Consider the following 20,389-nt stretch of genomic DNA (forward strand, 5'->3'; position numbering starts at 1 on the left):
ATATAAAAAGGTTAAATTTGCACTAATATTGTTGCAAATTGAGAGAATATTGATAAAAAAAATAATAATACTAATGGTACTTGAAAAAAGCGAATAATACTATCATTTTGGGACTTTAAATTGGTCATAAGAGACTATCAAAGTATCAATAAGGGACAGAGGGAGTATTATGTAAGACAGTGATCTATATTATCATTACATATATAGGTTGGCGATTCGATAACTTATAAAAGGCTATATTATTATTGGATATAGGGTAAGTCTTATATGTGGCTAGTCATATGGTGTGACCCCATTGATTTATAAGAGTAATATTCATTTATATATATGAGTAAACTCATTTTTTCATAAGAGTAGCTCTTCATGTTGTCTATAAAAGTAACCCAAATTCATTATACGAGTAAAATCAAGTAATTTAGAAATAAGTAACTCCATTTGTTCATCCAAGCTAAGTAATCCATTTTCTTTTGTTTTAAAAAAAATGAAAGAATAATTCCACTATTTAAGAGAGTAACTCCTTTTTATCATTTAAGTAACTTACATACATTAAGGTAATTCCATTTGCTCATCACCGTAATCCCCTATAACTTAATTCATTGTCTTATGTTTGATTATGTGAAGTGATCACATTATGTTGCTAGCCACATATAAGAATTTATGAAATATATATGTAGATGAATTGCATCTAAATAGGATTCTACATCTTACCATTAAAATAAAACCTAAGAAGATTTTTTTTTTTTGGTGTTTTAGAAAGCCACATGGGCGAGGTGAGAATCGATCTCAAGATCTCCTGGAACCGGAAGGAAAGCTCTAACCACTTGAGCTATCCCTCACTTTCAACCCACAAAGATATTGTATAGGGCCAAAACTAGTTGTATTGAATGAAATATTGGAAACTATTAAAGCTCTCACTACTCACAGAATTGATGGATCGGAGAAAAACAGAAGAAAAGTTGGAGTCAATTAGGCAGAATTTCATCGAATGATGTTGTTTATTTATAACGTACGTACGTGCAGTTGATTACGTACCTTGAACGTTAGGGGATTTATATAATCTGCAAATAAAACTTTATGAATCCAAATTTAATGAAATATTTGTGCAGTCGGAATAATAAATACAGAGTACTCCGTATGTGGCAGTGTATTTTTTGTGTTGCTGGTTACATCGTGTAATTGACTGATAGTATTCTGATACGTACGGACCGAATAATTCCTTACCGATCAAGTAATTTTTGACTAAATAACCCCTGATTAAGTAACTTTGATCACATATTGTGTCCAATTACGTATGAAAACTTTGTGTATATGAATGTGGATACGATTAAATCATCAAACTGTTTGCTTAAACTTCTTGCAGCTCACAGTGACTTATTAATTTGTAGCGCGTGGTTCGTCAGAAAAGATTCTAAAGATTACTCTGTAAAAAAAAGAGAAAAAAACAAAATTTTGCATGAATTCTTAACTTTAATTTGCTCATCAACAAATCAACAATCTTCTGATATTATTAATTAATTGAAAGGAGTATTTATTTTGGTTGGAAAACCATAGATCCAATTTGTAATAATAATAGTATCGACTTAGGGTCTGTTCACATTTACTTAATTTCAGTTCAATTCAGTTCAGTTCAGCTCTAATCAGTTCAGTTCAGCTCCAATCAGTTCAGTTCAGTTCAATTCAATTCAGTTCAACTCTTAATTTTCCTCTCTCATAAAATATTCATTTCAGCTCAATTCAGTTCAGTTCAGTTCAGCTCCAATCAGTTCTGTTCAGTTCAGCTCAGTTCAGTAAATGTGAACAGGCCCTTAAAGATAATATATATATATATATATATATATATATATATATATATATATATACGGGGTGGTTCCGCTGAAAACAAGGATTATGCTAAAAACAAGGCTTAAGCTGAAAACAACAAATCTCAACCATTCAATATTATCACAAAAGATCAGACGGTTTAAAATCCCTAAGATCTTTCCAACCTTACATATAATCAAGTTAATCGTTTTAAGGTCACTACATACTAAAATTAGGTAACTTTATCTAAATTTGCTACATTTACATAAGGTCACTATACATAAAAATAAAGTCACTATATATAAAAATAACGTAACTATATCAATTTTCACGATATTTACACAAAGGTCATTATATACAAAAATAAGGTAATTATATCAAATTTGACAACATTTTTACATAAAGGTCACTATGTACAAAAATAAGATAACTATATCAACTTTGAGTTGTTGACTCCAATTACATAAAGGTCACTATGTACAGAAATAAGGTAATTATTTCGACTTTGAGTTTTTTACTCCATTTACATAAAGGTCACTGTATATAAAAATTAGGTAACTATATCAATTCTAACAACATTTACATAAAAATTGCTATATACAAAAATAGGCTGACTGAAACAAATTTTACAACGTATCCATGATGCTAAGGACATTATATACAAAAATAAGGTAGCTATATATAAACTTGGGATATTTATATCAATTTGACACCATTTACCCAGAGGTCACTATATACAAAAAAAAAAAGCTAACTATGGGCTTGTTTGGTTGATGTAGGAAGTAAATTCCCATGGGAAACTCTAATTCATGGGAAATTACTTCCTTTATTAAAATTCCTAGGAATTACATAAATATGTTTGGTTGTCATGTGGGAATTTATAAATCATGGGAATTGTGAATGACCAAGGGAGGGGTGGGTAAGTAACTTCCCATGTTTTGTGGGAAGTGAAAATTCCCATGAATTGTGACTTCCCCCATTTTTGTTTTTTCATATCAACCAAACAACATACCTAAAAGGAAATTCATGGGAATTTTGAGTGCCCATGAAAACTAAAGGCAACCAAACAAGCCCTATATTAAAGTATAACAATTTTGACGATATTCACACAAAGCCACAAAGGTCACTATATATAGAAACAAGGTTACAACCATTTACCCAAAGGTCACTATATCACCACATGCCAAACTATATGTAAGCCTATCAGGCTATCACTCAAGTAGCTCCACCTCAATTGCACAACTAGCTGCAACCATTAGCTCGCCAACGTACGTACCAAATCTCGACCGCTGCACCACTGACCAAACACCAATCCGAGCTGCAGTAACTCCCGAACCACACCACGAGCAACTGCCTAAGCAAACACCATCAATTGTGGCAATTAATAGGAAAAGAATATAAAAATTCTAATTGCAAAACCAAGAAACCAAATATGATGCATAAATGGCAAAATAAACAACCACATGATGTTCTTTTGATAACAACCACGTGATTGAAACAACTTTGGATGTTTCATTTACATTTCAACGAGACAAAAGCTGAGACTTGTATTCCAACAACCAAAGTCGGGCTTTCAAATTGTAAATCAGTTATAGTCGCATCTCACACCCACACAACAACCACCAATTGCTCCACCAATTTGCCACCAAAGCCCGACTCCAACATCACCAATTCGACCTCCAACAACCAACATTTCAATCACGTGACGATTAAATTCCACTAATATGCATACAGATTATATGCAAAAATTACAAAATTAAACAATGACAACAGAGTTAAGTGCAAAAATTACTCATAGAAACCTAATTAACTAAAATCAATCAGAGTTAAACAAAATACCATTCAAACCTACAACTATGAAAATGAAAATGAAAATGTAGTTGATACTCAAAAATTCAAATCAAGTTGATAATTAAAAAAAAAAGGCAAATTACAAAATTAAAAAAAAATCAGAAACAAAAAACTAAAAAAATATACAAATCATAAACCAAAAACTTGAAAAATTACTCAGAAACAATGGTATAACGAAATTATGAAAAAAAAACCTCAAAAAACAACAATTATGAAGAAAATACAAAAATAAAAAAAAAGTAAAAAAAAATTACTCAAATCGAAAACGAAAAACTCAAAAACAAAATTACTCAAAACACACCGATTTGGAGCTAAAATTTCAAGTTCAATCTACAAAAAAATACGCATGAAACTCGGAATACTAAATTCATAAAGCTAAATTAAGTACCTCAAATCAAGAAAACTAGCGACATTAATCAAATAAAATAAAATTTAACTGAATTACTCACATGATAATAGATGTAGAGCTGAGAAATTGATGAAGAATCGAAGTAATTGAAAGTGAGTATGGATTTTGCACAAGAATTGAGAAAGTAAGAGAGAGAAAGTATGAGGAAAGAGAATAGAACGTGGAAAATGAAGGAGGAGAGAGAGAAAGTATAGATACTCTGTATTTAGCATGAAAATAGAGGAGAAAATCTCAACTGTTAGATTTGCTGAGTTAGTGTAGATTGCAATCTAATGGTCTTAATTGCCCGTTTTCAGTTTTCAGCCATAGGATTGTTTTCACGTGATCCACACTATATATATATATATATATATATATATATATATATATATATATATATATATATATATATATATATATATATATATATATAACAATCAAACATTATTATCAATTATTGATTTTAGGAGAACGCCTAATAAGACCAATATACATGTTACATGTAAAGGAAGATTATGTTTGAGTTGAAGAGTCAATCATATTCATAAGAGATGCGATCATAGTTATATACTACCTTCATTTCTTATAATATGCAATAAAGATGTATTATTTGTGAGATAAAAAAAAACTTTTATTACAAATAATAAGAAACTAAGGTGGTAAAAATAGGTGATATTTAGACTAATTAAATATTGTTCGAATTATTTGCATGCATGCTACATAGCCAACATTTATGATATATTCAATCTTTATATATTTCTCTTGCATGCTACGAATACTCTATATTAATTTAATCAAGTGTTCATATTCTTACATGTATCTGGGTGTAAAAAAGTATTTTTTTTTAATCATTTGAAGATTAAAAAACAAGGAGCAAACAAATACCTTTTGATGCACCTAACAGTAGCTAGCTAGGTGCAACCGATTGCGTTTAAAAACTTCCGGCTTTGTCAAATTTATTTCAATATGATCTTTTTTTATATCTGTCTTGAGCAATGATTGTAATAGATGAAATAACTTCAACCATTTGAATGATTTGATGAAATTTGATGATTGACTATAAGCATATATAGTGTATATGATCTAGTTTTCTTTGAATTTAATGGTGTTGTTACTGAGGTCCACCATGGATGGATGCCCTAACTGACAAGCTAGCTAGCAGCATCATATTCAAATTTAATGTCATGTGATATCAGAATTGCTGCTTTGCTTTCGACTCTACGTACGTACCATGATTTGTTACTTTTAATCCAATAATGTGATGTGTATATATATATATATATATATATATGCTTTGGATTCAATTCCTTTTTAAAAAATAAAGTTGTTACTTATAGTAATGATTTAAATGTGGTGTCATTAAATTGTAGTGGAAGAAAAATTTTGAGGCTAGCTAGCTAATTGTGGACTACCCAAAAAAGAAAACAAAAAAAAAGAAAGAAAGATGATAAGGTAGTAGATAAACATACAATTATTATTGTTGCAATTAGAGAAAGCGTCAATCATTGACAAGTTCGGAGGAAAGAGTTAATAGTCGTCAATCTGACTTGTTTATTATTTACCAATAGGTTAAATATTTGTATACAATCTAAAATATATAAAATGGAACAATCTTTATAAAAGATATATTATTATACCGTTGTGGTAATCATTACATAAAACTATTAAAGTGATTGAAACGTTCAATATAATTACGTTGAAAATTACTTTCAAGGAGGATCTCCATTAGATCAAGCCAAAACTGAGAACTAGCTACTAAAAGCCTAAGGGGGCGTTTGGTTCGCGTATTATAGGTATTAGGTATGAGTTTAGAATAACCAAAACCCATGTCATATGTTTGTTTGTCAAAAATATGATTTATAAACCCATACCTCAAGCCCATATGGCATGGGGTTTAGAAACCTTGGGGGGGGGAGGGGGGGTGGGTGGGTTTGGCTCATTCCATTCCTTTAGGTATCAAATATATGAAATTAAGGGGATGATATTTCATTTCAGAATTGAACCAAACACGTGGTATTAAGTATCAAGTTCCAACCCGATACCACCTTAATCATATTCCTGATTCCAAACCTATACCACTCTGTGAACCAAACGCCCCCTAAAAGAATCACGTAGAATACATTCTAGCAAGCGATCTAGCATCAATATTATTGTTTGAGAAGTAAACTCACTTCATCTTTGAGAAATAAAGAGAAAAACTCTTATTACAAATCTTTTGCCATAATTACACCAATATTTATATTGTATGTTTACACACAGAAAAGAAAAAAAGATGCTAGAGTTTGGTAGTTTGTTACAATGCATTGTCTTTCTGAAAACCTACTAAGGGTCTGTTCACAATTACTTAATTTCATTTCAGTTCAGCTTCAATCAGTTCAGTTTAGCTCCAATTATTTCAGTTCAGTTCACTTTATTTTAGCTCATAATTTCCATCTCTAATAAAATATTTAGTTTAGTTCAGTTCAGTTCAGTTTAGTTCAGCTCAGTTTAGTAAATATGAACATGCCCTAAGTAGTTATCAACTGATTAATGTCTGCTTGTTATGATATCACAGTCTATCATGAAAAATCTCATGACCAATTTTGTTTTGTTTATTTTGTTTTTTATTTTTTATAAAGTAAAATATAGAAAAACTTAGAAACATCTTCTCACAAGATTGAAATTTCTTGACCAATTATAGAAGCTAATACTAAGCTTTGTAAGATTGTAACCTTTGTTGAGCTAGGTAAATGCTGATAACTAAAAATAATAATAATAATAATAATAATAATAATAATAATAATAATAATAATAATAAAAAAAGAAAAAAAAAAGAGAGAGAGAGAGAGAGAGCTTCATTTTCACCTGGACCAACTGTTGTCAAGTGAATTGGGCCCTATTATCTCAAATGGGCTAGTTCCCAGTCCAAAATGTAGCTTGAATGTTGTCTCATAAAAAGGATCATGTCTTTATTACAAAGTACTCCGTATAATATAAAGGTTGTTCCATCTTAGGGCCTAATTGTAACCTAAATGCTCCCTTATAAAGTCTGAATCCCTTTTGGCATTTGAAAGGTAGTTGTTGTACCTATACAATAATAAAAACACAAACTTTTAAAAAAAATCTGTTACAAAGATAGCTAAAAGTAATTAAAAGTTACCTATGAAATGAATAAAAGTTACCCCAATATGCATAAAAGTAACCCAATTCAAATAAAAATTATCTACACTTTATTAATAAAGAATCACATTTTAAATGACTAAAAATCAATTATTAGTGATTGAATGTAATTAAATTACCTTTATAAAACTTTTTTTGTTGTCTATTTATATAAAAATTGTATAATGTTTAAAGTTACCCAAAAACAGGCAAAAAGTTACCCTAAAATTAGCTAAAAATTACCCTTATACTGCTCGATGTACACTAATATTAGTGTAAACCGGATGTATACAAAAGTTTTTGTAATAAAAAATATGAAACCTAACCTTTTGAGCATTGGTCGGTGGTGTAGTGATGATTGGAGATTTGGAGCTCACTTGATAGGAAAGACCTCGTGTTTGATCCCTCAAAATAAAAATTAGAAGATGACTAGAACTTAACTACCAAGAACTGACCCTTCCTCACCCCCCCCCCCCCAAAAAAAAAAAAAAAAAATCCTAAAGATGAAACCTAACCTAGCCTTCTGATTAAGTATAGGTATGTCGGGTTTAAACTCTCACATAAAATGTTATGTAGTCCTTGGTTTGAATGGAGGATTGTTGGGGTATGCAACTCAAGTATCATATGGAATTGAAAGAATAATGGAAGTGATGACTTGCTTATAAGTGTTTATTTACTCCATTTATATGAGGCCTATTGAAAGGGTGGTCAAAAACAAATCCATACTGAATAAGCCCAAAGTGAAAAACTTTTTCCGTTTCTTATTATTATGTGCAACAAATAGATATTATTTGTGAGATATAAAATATTCTTTTGTTGCACATAATAAGAAACGAAGGTAGTATATAATACTTCCTCCGTTTCTATTTAGTTGACGCGTTTGATTTAGACACATATATTAAGGAGAGGAGAGAGTGAGAGATAACGAAAAACCAAATGGGATAGCTGGTAAATGCAAGGTAAAAAATTTATTTCAAAAAGGAAACGTGTCAACTATTTACCCCAAAAAAGAAACGTGTCAACTAAAAAAAAACTTCCTAAAAAGAAATACGTGTTTAATAAAAAGAAACGAAGGTAATATTGACGTAGAGTTGATTGGGACCCAACAACATTGTCCTAAAACCTGTGTGGTACTCCAAAATTTTACTTCTACTAAAAACTCAAATAAATAAAAAGATTTTGTTAGACAAGATTGACCTTATCATATACTTCCTCCATTTTTTTAAGTTCTTATTGAGACTTTTTGCATTTTAATTTGATCTATTTTGACTAGCGTTTATAAATTTTGTACTTATATTAAAAAAATATAAGTTGAACTTATTGAAATCGTCTCAACACTTTCAATGAATTTATTATTAAATTCAATTATTATATTTTATACATAGTCACAATAGGGCACATAAAATAAAATAAAATAAAATAAAGGAGAAAGTATGAAATTTACAACCAAAAAAAAAAAAAAAAACTACAAATGTATTTTATGAAAATATATCAATATTTATGTCTATAGAAAGATTATGACATTTTTTTTAATAATATTTTTTTATTTGTAATTTATTAATAGTGCATATGAATATGTCATTTTTTTTGAGAAAATGAATATGTCATTTAATACATTAAAAAAAATTATTTTCATTAATAACACAAACTAGGACACTGAAATTCTTGCAAAATCACATACATATCCATTATCATTCCCTCAATTTAAGACCGTTAAACGATTTTTTTTTTTTTCTGTTGATTGTATTTTGAGATGTCATACTGACCTGACCCATACAAAAGGTCATTTGTTTCGAGCTGTAATAGACCTTATTTGACCAAAGAAATTTAGTATCCAAATCCAATTATGTAACTGACTTGAACTCAACTCAACACTGATTTGACCAAACCTGAACTTAAAGGTGGGCATCGTGCAGTGCCAGGTCACCGCAGGCCGTGCCTACATTTTAGCGGGTCGTTCTGTGCCGGCTGTCGGACCACCAGTTGACACACCCCAGCCCACGACACAGCCCACGTGTTTGGCGTTCGATGTCGGGCCGGTCACCGTGCCGCCCATGTATATATATATTTGAATAACTTTTAAAATGGGCATACTATTTAAATAGTTTAATTAGTTTGTGTTTAAAGAGCTACGCGGGGTGAAAATCGATCCCAATATCTCTTGAAATCGGGAGGGAAACTCTAACTTCTTAAGCTATCCCTCACTCTCAATAATTTTATTAATTTATGTTTATGTTATTTTATTATTATATTATTGTTGTTGTTATTTTTAACATTCTTATTTTTATTATTATAGTTCTTTATTATTTATGTTATTTTTATAATTAATTTATTTAAAGCGGAAAATGAGTAGCCGTTTTACACGAGCTGTGTTGTGCTTGGCGTATCACATGTCGTGCTGGGTCGTGCCTGGCCATGCCAAGTACCGTGCTGGTTGGCCGAGCTGTGGGCCAAAGTACTGTGCCGCCCACGCGTTCGTGCTGTGCCGAATTTTCAAAATTGTGTTCACGACACGACCCACGGACCACTACTCGGTTATCGTGCTTGTGCCGTGCCATTCTCGTGTTGAGCCCGTGCCGCCTGTAGGCCAGCCCGACCCATGCCTAACTCTACTTGAACTCAAAACCTGACACAAAGTTGACTCGATTGGAACTCAGTCCGACTTGAAATTGACCTGAAAAATAGCTATTTAATCTGATATGTCTTAAGCAGATCTAATATTAACTTGACCTGATGTTAATCTGACATGATTTCAAATTAATTTTTTTTTTTTTTACTTTAACATAAGTACTTCGATTCGTGTAAATGTTTGTTTCATTATTCGTTAAGAACTTTCTTTCTTTAATTTCTTATATTATTTAAACATAACCCGACTATATGTGGCTATCATCTAACAATTAGTCATTAATTCATTAGTTATCGTCTCACTAAATCATCAATAATTTGATTTTAATTTAGCTTAAAAATAGAACTAATACAAGGTCTAATCTAATTAATTAAAAACTAATAAGTATCCGTGAAATGATACGAAAATAACACATAAACAACCAGATATTGACCAAACAATAAGGTAATAATTCAAATAATGTTCAGGTTATTAAAAAATGACCTTATTTGAAAATTGAATTTAGTCGATTCAATCCAATTTCAATCAAACCTGAAAAGGATCTAAATTGGAATCGAATTGGAATTATTGATCCAATACTGAATCAATCTTAGAGCCTGTTCTCATTAACTGAACTCAGTTGAACTAAACTGAACTGAGCTGAGCTGAACTGAACTGAAATAAATATTTTATAAGAGAAGGAAATTAGGAGCTAAACTGAACTGAATTGAACTGAACTAAACTGAGCTGAACTGAACTGAACTGAATTTCAACGTATGAGAACAAGCCCCTATTCTAATCAAACTGAACTGAATTTTAACGTATGAGAACATGCCCTTATTCTAATCAAACTGAACTAAAATGAAATCGGCTAAACCAGAATCAACCCTATCCAAAGTGATCAGATTTAAAATTAACCTAGTTACTCCGTGTTAAACCCAATATCAATGTAGCTCAATAGAATTTGAAGCGATTTAAAGTTGACCTAATCCATGAAAAATCAACCTTGACTTAACAGATTTTGACCCAAAATTATTGATCCGACCCAAATTGATGCGGATTAAAATATTAACCTTGACCCGAACATACCCAATCCAATCAGACCGACCCATCGTGGGTCTATGTCAATACAAATTTCATCTAGTTACTAAATAGTTGAATTCGTATCCTCCAATTTGTACCAGTGGAAGGCTAGCTTACATGAAGAATAGACAACATTTGCAATAATCTTGGTTAAGTGGCAGACAAGAATTTGTCAAATCAGTCAATGAGGACATTCATGAGTACGCTTTATTAAGACAATGTCAAGAAAGTGAGTTAATCTATCATGACATGTTCAGGAAGGCACACACCTTACAGCAGCCACACATGAAATCTATGATTTTACACCTGCAAATTTCACAGATAATCTGTACTGTATTTACATACATGTTGTACTTATTGACCTGATTAGGTAATTAACACAAAGTAAAGTGTTAATTTAAATGTTACGGAGTACTATTGAGCATTTTCCAGCTCTATTAGGGTTATTAAAAGTTGTACAGAAACTACAATCTTCATTACTGCTAACAATTTTCTCGTTATTTCGACCGTAATTTAATTTATATATTAATTGCAACTTTGGGATATTAATTGTGAGATATAAAATATTCCAAAGTTGCAACTAATACTTAAAGGAGTTAGTACTTTCTTTACTACCCTTAAATGTATCAATTTACTCAATGTAACTTTTTTTTTTTTAATTATTGAAAGAAACTACAAGTACTCCTTTAACGTTTTAATTAAGTGTTACACTTTGACCGATACATATTTTAGGTAATTTAATTGACTTAAAAAAAATAAGCAGAGCTTTTTCCGTGTGATGGCCAGCTAACACTTGATCAGTAATTCCTGACCGAATAATCCTCAAGTAACCCCTGATCGAGTATCACCTCAATTAACTCATGACCGAACCCTTCAAGTATGTAACCCCTTGAGTAACCCCTCAAGTAACCCCTGACCAAGTTACTCCTAACCTAACCCCTTAAGTAACCCCTGATTGAGAAAATTGAATAACCCCGATCACATATAAAAATATGTGTAAAATAAGAGGTAAGTGGGATAATTGGAATATAAAAAAATAAAATTAAAGATAGTGGAGTTAAATATTGTTTATTGAAAAGTAATGAATGTAATTGAAAATAAATAATTAAAAAAAGCAGTGTTAGGTTTAGCTAAGCTAGGGACCGACCATGAGAGGAGAAATATATAATTATTAAAAAGTAGCTTTTTGTTAAAAAAAAAATACAACATTTATTAAAATACGGCCAATCGACTGTATTTAGTAAGTGTAATACTTGTTAAAATACGAAGGGAGTATTAACTTTTTTGTAATTAAGGCAAACTACTAAAATTAACTTTTGATAAATCATAACCAATTAACTTTAAAGGACGAGAGTAGTCATCATGTACTCATGTATCCAACAGTTAAACCATAAGACGGACAAAGGGCCTGTTTTGATTGGCTGAACTAAATTGAACTTATTGAAGCTGAATTGAAATGAACTGAACTGAATATTTTATGAGAGAAGGAAACTAAGAACTGAACTTAACTGAACTTATTGAATTTGAAATGAACTTATTGAATCTGAACTGAACTGAAAATAAGATGAAGATAACATGTCCTAATTGAAGCTGAATTGGATTAAAAATAAGCTTAAAAAAAAAAAAAAAAAAGAGACCTAAAAGAGGCGAACAACGCATACAGAACTATAGTCCTATAGAAGGGAGCCATGATTATCATAACATAAAGGCGATAAAGCTAAAAGGCAAAACAAAAGTAAAAAGTCGTACGAAAAACATGATAAATTATCATATGCCTGCATTATAATGATGAACATGAAAGGGGATGCACGTAATTATACCATGCAAATTAAATCTCACATCTATGATGTAAGATTAAAACATAACAAACAAACAAAAACATCTAATTAATCCCACTTGAAACACCACATTAATTACTTGGATTGATCTGAACGACATCTTTATGTCTAATTAAGCTTCAGCTTCCGGTGGTGGTGACGGTAGTGGGTGTAGCCTAATTAAGCCGATGGCTCGGCCGCGGCGGTGTCCGAAGGCTTGATGGGCTTGGCAAGGACAATAGGAAAATCTAGCAAGATGACCTTGTCAATTGCTACAGAAAATGTGGCAGAAAACTCAACATGCTTAGGATGAGCCAAGAATGTAGCGTAATCTTCTTTGTTGTTGAATGCCATCAAGAATGAGTGTGTAAACCCTTGCCTAAGCATTTCATGGCTCTCCAAATCTTGTCCCCTACACATTAGGTATGATTTACCAAATTAAATTTACCACCCAATGTAATTATTTAGAGAATTCCATAATATTTAGAAAACTACAACCTCGGATCCATCTCAGAAAGTTAATCATCTATGTGTAGTGACTTTTTTGTAAGACAATCACTATCTAAACATGATTGAGGGAGTAGTATGTCCATCTCATACTATACCATATATTTATTTCGAGTTTTTGAGTAAAGGAAAATAGATTTTATGTGTATTTAATCACATTAATATCAATTTATTTTAGACCAGTCTAAAATATTATTACACTTATTGATACTAATAAGATTAGACTAAAAAAAAAGTATTATTAATAAGATGACATAGGTTTTATTATATATTGGAGAAATCTCTTACACGAGTCCCATAAAATTTGATCTCTATACCTCAACCTGGCCTTAGTGGTTCTTAATGGTATAATATGATTAATTTTAAAAGAAACTAGAAAGTAGACTCATAAAAAATGTCATTTTGATCATTAATAAGATACTTTTTTTTTTATAAAAGTAATGATTCTCTTTGACAATTGATCTAGATTGAGATGCTTGTTAGCATTTGTCTTGTTAATAAGACTATATGGTAAAAAGACCCAATAAAATTAGGGATCGATAAAGTACTATACTCATTATTTAAGGAGTGATTCATGTAAGTAATGTATGTTAAAAATAGCAAGTTATAGTGAAAAAGACTTACCATTCAAAGGACTTAACTTCGTCAATAACCGAGACAAGATCTTTCATGCCTTTGATAATGTCTTCCACAACAACTCCTTCCTTAAACTTTGCCACCACCAAATGTTTGAACTCGGCCATTATTAATCTACCTTCACACTACTAACTCAAGCTCTAAAATATAACGCACCAAGAAATATTTTTGGTACTATAACAACTAACCTAGAGTATGTATTTATACACAAATAAAAAAATATATTTTATTATTTTAAAAAAAAAATCATGAACTGTCCTTGTAACATGGCTATTGACCCAATTGACCCTTTAGCCCATGACCCATTTAAGCTCATTTTTGGCTGGCAACAACTTTCCAACAAATACATGCAGTTCTAAAAGAGACACAAAATATTAGAATATGGTACATATGATTGTATTTTTTTAATTTTTTGTCGAAATTGAGACCAACGCAATTGTGTAAACCTAACAATACAATGAAGTGTCCCAACTCTTAAAGTCTTAGTATTTTTTTGCACGTGGTTTGGGGTTGCTTATAAAAAGCTGTTGAAATTAAAAGTAAATCGATTTAAACGTCTGTTTTTTTTTTTTTTTTTTTTTTTTGTTTTATTTATTTCAGCTGTAATAAATTCATATAAGTTCAATTAGGTTTAGTTACAGAAAAATAAGTTTAGGAAAGACCGAAAGAGTCATCTAAGTATAAATTACACCTAAATAAGTTTTAGTTTTAATAAGTTTAAATAAATAAAATCAGGTAAATAAAACATATTTTTATTAAAGATTTACGGATTAGCTAGATATATTTTTCTTTGTATAAAAAAAAAGCATTACCTCCGATATTGTTGACACCGTTTGACTTTTACACTATTCACACACTAACTTTGACTTGCTTTTGTGATTTATAAATATAATAAAATATAGTCATGTAATGTAGGATTTATTTGAATCGTCTCGATATATATTTTATTAATATCCACTTTTTGATAATTTTACAATGTTGATAATTAGAGATATTAAGTGTTAAAAATATTTGTTCACAAACGTGGTAATGAAAATATCTCAACTAAACAAAACGGAGGTAGTACGTAGTATTTTCGATTGAAGTCAGGCCTTTGTCATCCTTTCTTGAATTAATCAAGTCATAATTGAGACTTTCAGAGTCACATAATGAAATAATTTTATTATTTGTTCTTACTATTTCAATCAAAATTACTATATCATCATCCTAATACTCGCATACTCCGTATTATTTTGTAGAGTTTATTGTTCTTTTTAAAAAAAAAAAAAATTGTTGTAGTTATGTGTCTCTTCAACGATCTCTGGAATTCAAGTATCATGGATTCATGGTTATATGGGGTACGGATGTCGTACCGGCTCTAATTCCTTACTAACAATCCTCAAATTTTAAGTATCATGGAATTCAAGTATCATGGATTCATGGTTATATGGGGTACGGATGTCGTACCGGCTCTAATTCAAGTATCACAGGAGGGCTGAGGTGCGAATCGAACCCAGGTTACTCTTAGGGTAGATGGTGGGACAAACCATCCCTCCACTCTATGACCCTCCACCAGCAGCCCTCAAAATAAGGTCATGTGAACAACACTCTTAATTATGTTTATGAGTCATGACCGAAGGAAGAATAAAAATTCTTTATTTATTATACGACTAGTAATTATTTAATTCTCACTTGACACTTTGATAGTCCTATTGAACCATATGAGTACTACCTTTATTACATAAATTAGGGCATGTTCTCATTGACTGAACTCAGCTGAACTGAACTGAACTGAACTGAATATTTTATAAGAGAAAGAAATTAGGAGTTGAGCTGAACTGAACTGAACTGAGCTGAATTGAATTGAGCTAAACTGAATTGAATTGAGCTGAACTGAATTAAATTAAGCTGAACTAAATTTCAACGTAAGAGAATAGACCCTAACTTCACTGTTGAAGAATATTTCCTCGAAATACCCCAAAGCTTGGATAGTTGACTTATCTTGACTGTAAATATATCCAATTGGGTAAAGGATTATTACAATCTACAACCTTTAATTTATATTCGTTCCTACTCAAAGCAACGATAGATTTGAATTAAATTTTTTTTAAGGAGCGTTACATTTTTTAAGGGATCAATGAAACACACTAGTCTTTTTTTTTTTTTTTTTTTTTGTTTGAGGAAAGACAGTCATGGTTTCATAGGACGACCTTTGTTATTAAGGGATACTTTACCATTTTTTGTCATAACAAATATTTTAAAAAATAAAATAAAAACTTTATTTAGGGCATTGTAACTTTTGTAAGGGATTATATGATGAAAATGGCATTTTTCTTTTTAGTGGCTGGCATACCCTTTTCCCGACAAAATTAGAGAGTACTACGCGTATCTTTTTTGATTTCAAAATTTATTTCTTGTGGATTTGAGAATATTAATAATTGTTGTGATTTTGTACATTTAAATTATACATTCGTGTGGGGAATAAAAATAGATTGTCTTTTGAATTTATTAAAATGATATTGCTGTAAAGATTTGACAGACTTGACATACCCAAAACCGAAAGGCACTTGAAAGTTGAAACTAGAATGCATGCACAAGTAGTGCATAGTTAAGCTATATTGTACTCCCTCTATTTTTTTTATTTTTTTATTTTGAGTTGAGATTTTTCACTATTTATATATCATTATTGACTTAGATTTTTTTTTTACCAATATAATATATAAATATGACCATATAATATGTTGTTACTCGTTAGATTTGACATAATGTCCACTTTTATAAAATAATTTTTCATATTTTTTACTTATCTCATTAAAAATATTGATGGTCAAAGTCGTGTTTCTACAAATGTGTAAATTTGACTCTAACTTAAATAAATAAATAAACAAGATATACTATAATTTGATGGTAAGGTATATTTTCAAACATAATTTTTTATTTTATAATTTCAAAATATAAAATAAACAAGATCTTTGCGAGTACTAATATGTCGAACACGAAATTGTTCATGTGAAGCTAATTTAGGACATGTTCTCATACACTGAACTCAGCTGATTTGAACTGAACTGAACTGAAAAAAAACTGAACTGAAAACTGAACTGAAAATAAACTGAACAGAACTGAACTTATTAATTAGTGATTTTTAACTATGGATTAGTGATCTTTGATTATTTATTATTATACATATGTGTATATACAAATATACATACTAAAATATTTAAGAAAAATATACTATATAATTATAATATTTATGGAAAATATATTAAAAACATGAAACCCCAAAACATTTTAAAAACATATACTATTTATTAAAAAATAAAATATTATTATGACAAAAGAACACAAAACACTTTGTAAAAAAATAACACAATTAAAAAAAATAGAAAAAGAAAAAAAAAGTAAAAACTGGAACAAAATTATCGTTATAATAATAATAATAATAATAATAATAATAATAATAATATTATTATTATTATTATTATTATTGTCGTTGTAATAAGTGCTTAAAAGAATGAAATTTGGCTTTATATCATTAGCAATATCATTTGACATAAACTGAACAACTGAAAATAAACTGAACTGAACTGAACTTCAACGTATGAGAATAGGCCCTTAGTACTCCTTTTGTCCCCTTTTATTTGCACCATAACCCATTAAATATGAGAGCTTTATGAGTCATACTCATATGGTACAATCGTAAAAACATAAAGGGATACAGAGAGTAATCAAACAAGCCTTAAATATTAGGTCAAGTTTATTCAATAATTTGCTTTTTGAACAAGTTTTTACTTAGCTATATATTTCAACCCATTTCTACCCCTACTAATTCATTTGTTAACTTTGACTAGACGACTAATTATGGGACCCTTCTTCCATTTTTAAATAATTGCTTTATTTCTTTTGGGCTATTATCAATAAGTATACATTCTAACAATTGAAAATTAATAAACTATTTATTGAGATGATTCCAACAATTACCTATAAGAGTATAATTTTTCTTATGTATAAATTACAAACAATAGTCAAAGTTAAATAAATGAATAATGCAAAAAATAAAAATGGAGTAAGTATTTAATAATGAAGAGAGTATTTGGTACGGACGTTGAAAAAGGAATGAAAAGTAAATAAATAAAAAAGGAGAAATAAATCACTATACCCACACGGAGTACTTCTTTAGTTGTTTAAATTAAGCATACTCTAATCAAACTTCAATCCTCGAATTTTGTGATTAAGTATTTACCGATCAAACAACATTTTAAAATGAGAGGGACGAGAATAAGGCCAGGATCCCCACCTTCAAATTGTTATTATTGGAATTGAACCCTTAACCTACGTTGACGACTCGTACAATGTGAACAGTGGAAAGGTAATGGTGAATGGTGATGCCTGCAAGAATAGAGAGGGTTGGGCGCTAGATCGGACAGCCCACGTGTGAGGCGACTTGATTTCAGAGTTTGCGAAATTTCTAGTAATGTACATAAACTAAGGACAAATATATTTGATATTATTTCGTGTATATTTTAGGTGAACGAGTACTATTTTTTATGCTGCTGCATGACTCTCTGCAAGACTCCATCCGCAAGCTACGTAAGTCTTGTGTTGCTTTCTGAAGCCAATGACCCAAAAAGTCAATGGCATAACAGGGGCTACTACCAAACCTTAAAAGACTGACCCATCTGAGTGTAATTTTTATCTCCTCTCACAATCTAATTATTTTATTTTATTTTATTTTTTAAATGATAAAATGAAAATATAGTAACACAAAAATTAATGTATATGAGTAGAGATAAATTGAAATGTTAATCTTTAAGATTAATTGGGGTTTTTTTATTATTATTTTTTTGATGCAATGCTTTTGTATATATATAAATTGTTCGACGTGTACTGTAACAATTCCATTTGTAGGTAAATATTTCCTCCGTTCTATTCATATTGCAACAAGATGAAATTATGTATCCCAAAGCACATTTTATATGTTAAATATATATAATTGTGTAAGTGTAAAAATTATAAAAAATTGATATTGTGAAGGTATTTTATGAGACGAATCAAACAAGATTCCACATGACTATATTTTTCTTAACGTACTAATCATATTATATGGTCAAACAAGAGTGATGAATAATGCAAAAAGTTCATTATTGCAATATTAAATTATTTATAGAACGGAGGAAGCACTTTATAGTTATACTCCCTTAACTTTTGATTAATTACAAATTTACAACAATTTTTTTATTTTTCATCCATTTTTGTTTCTTAGTTTTTGATTAATTAAAAAATTTAGTTTCCTTTTTCATTTATTTTTGTTTATAATTACAACACTCTTTTATTTGACAAGAACCACAAACAATGTGTAGAGTCCGATCTAGATCTGATTTTGAACTTAAACCACGCTGAAGCAAACCAAATGATTCTAGTCCTATCCCTAGTAAAAAAATGTAATTGGTATACACTAGACCCTAGTGTAGGTAGGGGTACCTACACCCCCCCTTCAAACGACGTGTTTATCATGTTACCCACATATCCCATAACCTATTAACTGCAGTAACTACCCACCAAATCATTTTCTCTCTAAAACCTTCTTTTTTATTTCTCTAGACTTTCTCTCTCATCAAAACCAAAAAATCTGAACCAAAATTGCTTCAAAATACTACGAAATTGCTTTAAAATACTGCTAAATTGCTTCAAATGTATACATTTGCGAAGAAATTCAACAATCGCAACAACATTCACAGAAAGAGTAAGTAATTTTACTACAATTTTTTGTACGAACCCTAGTTTTTCTATTTTATTTTGAAATTACATGTTCGGAAACATAATCTAACTTGATTAGAACTATTTTATGCAAAAATCATTAAAATCTATTGTGTTTTGTGTTTTTTTTGTAGAACCGAAAAATATGTTTCAAAGTAGAGAGATAAAGAGAATGATGATTCAGAGAAGAATCTTGTTCGTTGAACACAACAAGGCAGATTCTGAAGAAACGTAAGTATTATTTAAATAACCTATTTAAACAAGAGTAGAAAAATTAAAAAAAAAAAAAACAACGAACAAAAGTCTCAAGTTGTAGATCTAGAACTTTTAAAAGATATTAAAAAGTCTTATGGTATAGATGTTAACATTTCTACGATTCCGAGGTAATATATGAACATATACTGAATTATAAATGTTCATTTGTATATTTGAATTTATTTGAGTTTATATGCCTAAATAAAAAAATGTTCATTTTTATGATACGTTATGCACATTTATGAAATGCATAAATATTCATTCATTTAAGTTGAGAAACTGACTTATTCATTCTATGAAACCTTTTGATCATTTATGAAATTCATAATGTTCATTTACATATAAAGTAATGTTCATTTTAAAATATATGTTAATATTGGTTCATTTCAGTTTACATATATATTTATATGCCTAAACGAATGTTCATTTCTTTTTACATTATGCACATGTATAATATTGATAATATTCATTTGTATGCACTAAAACTAATATCTTACAACCAATCTAGCTATATTGTAGTGATGTCCAAAGTTACACATTTGATATAAATTTGCACATGGAATTAAAGAATATGTA

General features: G+C 30.0%; 1 protein-coding gene and 2 long non-coding RNA genes across 3 annotated transcripts; 1 reads left to right on the forward strand and 2 right to left on the reverse strand.

The window, feature by feature from the left end:
- Nucleotides 1-2,903: 2,903 nt before the first annotated feature.
- Nucleotides 2,904-4,381, reverse strand: LOC110738089. The gene is made up of 2 exons (XR_002514553.1): nucleotides 4,101-4,381; nucleotides 2,904-3,154 (listed from the first exon to the last, which is right to left on the reverse strand). It is a non-coding gene; the product is annotated as an uncharacterized LOC110738089 (long non-coding RNA).
- Nucleotides 4,382-12,611: 8,230 nt separating this feature from the next.
- On the reverse strand, nucleotides 12,612-14,023 carry LOC110738133 (stress-response A/B barrel domain-containing protein At5g22580-like). The gene is made up of 2 exons (XM_021918499.1): nucleotides 13,814-14,023; nucleotides 12,612-13,094 (listed from the first exon to the last, which is right to left on the reverse strand). Exons 1-2 carry the CDS (start codon nucleotides 13,930-13,932, stop codon nucleotides 12,863-12,865), a joined length of 351 nt encoding a protein of 116 aa, XP_021774191.1. The 5' UTR covers nucleotides 13,933-14,023; the 3' UTR covers nucleotides 12,612-12,862.
- Nucleotides 14,024-19,460: 5,437 nt separating this feature from the next.
- Nucleotides 19,461-19,835, forward strand: LOC110738090. The gene is made up of 2 exons (XR_002514554.1): nucleotides 19,461-19,544; nucleotides 19,693-19,835. It is a non-coding gene; the product is annotated as an uncharacterized LOC110738090 (long non-coding RNA).
- Nucleotides 19,836-20,389: the final 554 nt, after the last annotated feature.

This window comes from Chenopodium quinoa, unplaced genomic scaffold (genome assembly GCF_001683475.1).
Source record: "Chenopodium quinoa cultivar QQ74 unplaced genomic scaffold, ASM168347v1, whole genome shotgun sequence".
Lineage (NCBI taxonomy): Eukaryota > Viridiplantae > Streptophyta > Magnoliopsida > Caryophyllales > Amaranthaceae > Chenopodium > Chenopodium quinoa.